The sequence below is a fragment of the Rhea americana genome, unplaced genomic scaffold (assembly GCF_003343005.1).
Source record: "Rhea americana isolate MKP2758 unplaced genomic scaffold, rheAme1 scaffold_49, whole genome shotgun sequence".
Taxonomy (NCBI): Eukaryota; Metazoa; Chordata; class Aves; order Rheiformes; family Rheidae; genus Rhea; species Rhea americana.
In genome coordinates, this window is record NW_028186634.1 from 4,181,126 (window position 1) to 4,183,022 (window position 1,897).

Here is a 1,897-nt window from a genome sequence, read left to right on the forward strand (position 1 = left end):
AAAAAAAAAAAAAAAAAAAAATACTCATTTCAGAATCAGTACTCTTTTTAAGACAATGATGAAAAAAATAGATAATCCCACATTCAGGACACATTATAGAAGTGAGCTAGTGAAAGAAGCACGTCACAGGTCAGGTTCTGAGCTCACCTACACAGATGCAGCACTGATGTCAGGCCATTCCTACACTCTCCCGAACAGATGAAGATGCTAAACAGCGACTGAAACTAATCCAACTGAAACCACTACAGTGGAACTAAGGACGAAATAAGATGCAACTAAAATAAAGCACCTTAAAAGCACAACTCTGACACACTGTTGCAAGACAGATCGTTCACATAAGACTACACAGCTAAGTTGTATCATTCTCATCTAGCAGAATGCTTTTTAACACTTTTTATGATCAGCTATTCTTATCCTAGGCTACATCAAGGTTTAATACAGAACAAGTAGAAGTATCTTCACTTTCTCTCCAAAACGTGATGCATCATTAAGATTTCTAATAATCATTTCATCATTTTTCAAGTGTCCAGGAACCTCACTGAAAGTTGATAGAAACAACCGAGCCCCAGAAAAACTGCAATTAAGTATGCTGCTTCAGTGACAGATACGACCACAAATGATACCACCACAACACCACTCTGACTTTGAAAATGTCGTTCAAAACACTTTTTTAAAGAAAAAAAAAAGAAAAAAGTTACGCGCAGACCTACAGGCACATGTTTGTCCATAGTCAGGCATTTCTGTAGTCCAGAGACGCCGCGCGGTCCAGACCCCCCCGCGGCGCCAGTGCCGGGAGGTGCGGGGCACGTCCGCCGCGCTCGGGACCCCGGGCCAGAGCCCCCGCGAGCGCAGAGCCCCCGCGCCGGCTCCGCCCGCCTCGCCGCGCAAGCCGCTGCCCGGCCCGGATAAGCAGCTCAAGGCGGCTCGCTCGGGGCTCCCGGGAGCGGGAGGCGGCGGGGCCGGGACCCGCACCTCGCACCCCGGGCGCCGCGCCGTCCTGCCGCCGCCTCAGCGGCGCGGGCCGTTAACGGCCGCGGGGCGGGGCGCGGGCAGCCGCCCCCCTCGCCAACCGCCGGGCTGCCCCGGGCTCCCCGCCGCCGCTCACCGGAGAGCTCGTCCGGCTCCAGCCCCGTCTCGGTGTCCAGCCCGCAGATCACGAAGTAGTCGGCGAAGCGCCCGGGTGCCGAGGAGCCGCCCCCGCCGCTCATGCTGGAGCCCGAGGGGTGCGCGGGGCTCACGGAGTGCGGGGCCGCAGCGCGGCGGCGGGCGCCGGGGCTGCGCCAGCGGCGCCAGCTGCGGCCGCTCTCTCCATGACGGAGCGGAGCGGACAGCGCCGCACGGCATTGTGGGTACGGCCCCCAGCTGTTCCCGCAGGGGGGCGGCGGGCTGGGCCGGGAAACCGCAATGCTGCGCGTGCGCCCTGCGCTCGGGGGATGACGTGATGCTGCTCCAGCTGGGGCGGGGAGGGAGTGCTGCGCGCGCAGCGGCCGGGAGGCCGGGGCGGGGGGAGGGCTCGCGCGCGCCGCGGCGGCCGTTGGGCCGCAGCGGGGGCGGCGGGAAGGTCTCTCTCGTGCGGCGGCCGTTAGGCCAGAGTGTCTGGGGCGCGCGCCCGCCCTGCGCAGGGACGGTGGGGCCAGGGGCGCCCTCCGGGGATGCGGTGTCGCCGGACGGTCCCGCCTCTCCTGCCCCGCAGGACAGCAGCTGTGCCCTGTCTGCTTCCTGGCGAGGGGTCCCTGGCTGCAGCATCGGCCGAGGGGTTCCCACAAAAGCTCCTCTCAGCCAGGAGGGGCTCTGGCCTCCCTCTGCAGTTAGAGGGGACAAGGAGGCTCTTCCAGGAGCCTCATAGGAAGGGTTAGCGTTAGTGGCCCTTTGAAAGCACATCTGGCCTGAGTCTTCC

At 61.4% G+C, this 1,897-nt stretch overlaps 1 protein-coding gene across 3 annotated transcripts in view; it reads right to left on the minus strand.

Annotated features, from left to right (window-relative positions):
- Positions 1-1,344, minus strand: part of DENND5A (DENN domain containing 5A) — a 68,267-nt gene extending 66,923 nt beyond the window's left edge. For all 3 annotated transcript variants that reach the window (XM_085317195.1, XM_085317193.1, XM_085317196.1), the window contains exon 1: positions 1,106-1,344. In XM_085317195.1, coding sequence (XP_085173321.1) covers positions 1,106-1,208 — 103 coding nt within the window. In that variant the 5' untranslated portion in view covers positions 1,209-1,344. The remainder of the gene's footprint in view (positions 1-1,105) is intronic.
- Between the last annotated feature and the right edge of the window lie 553 nt (positions 1,345-1,897).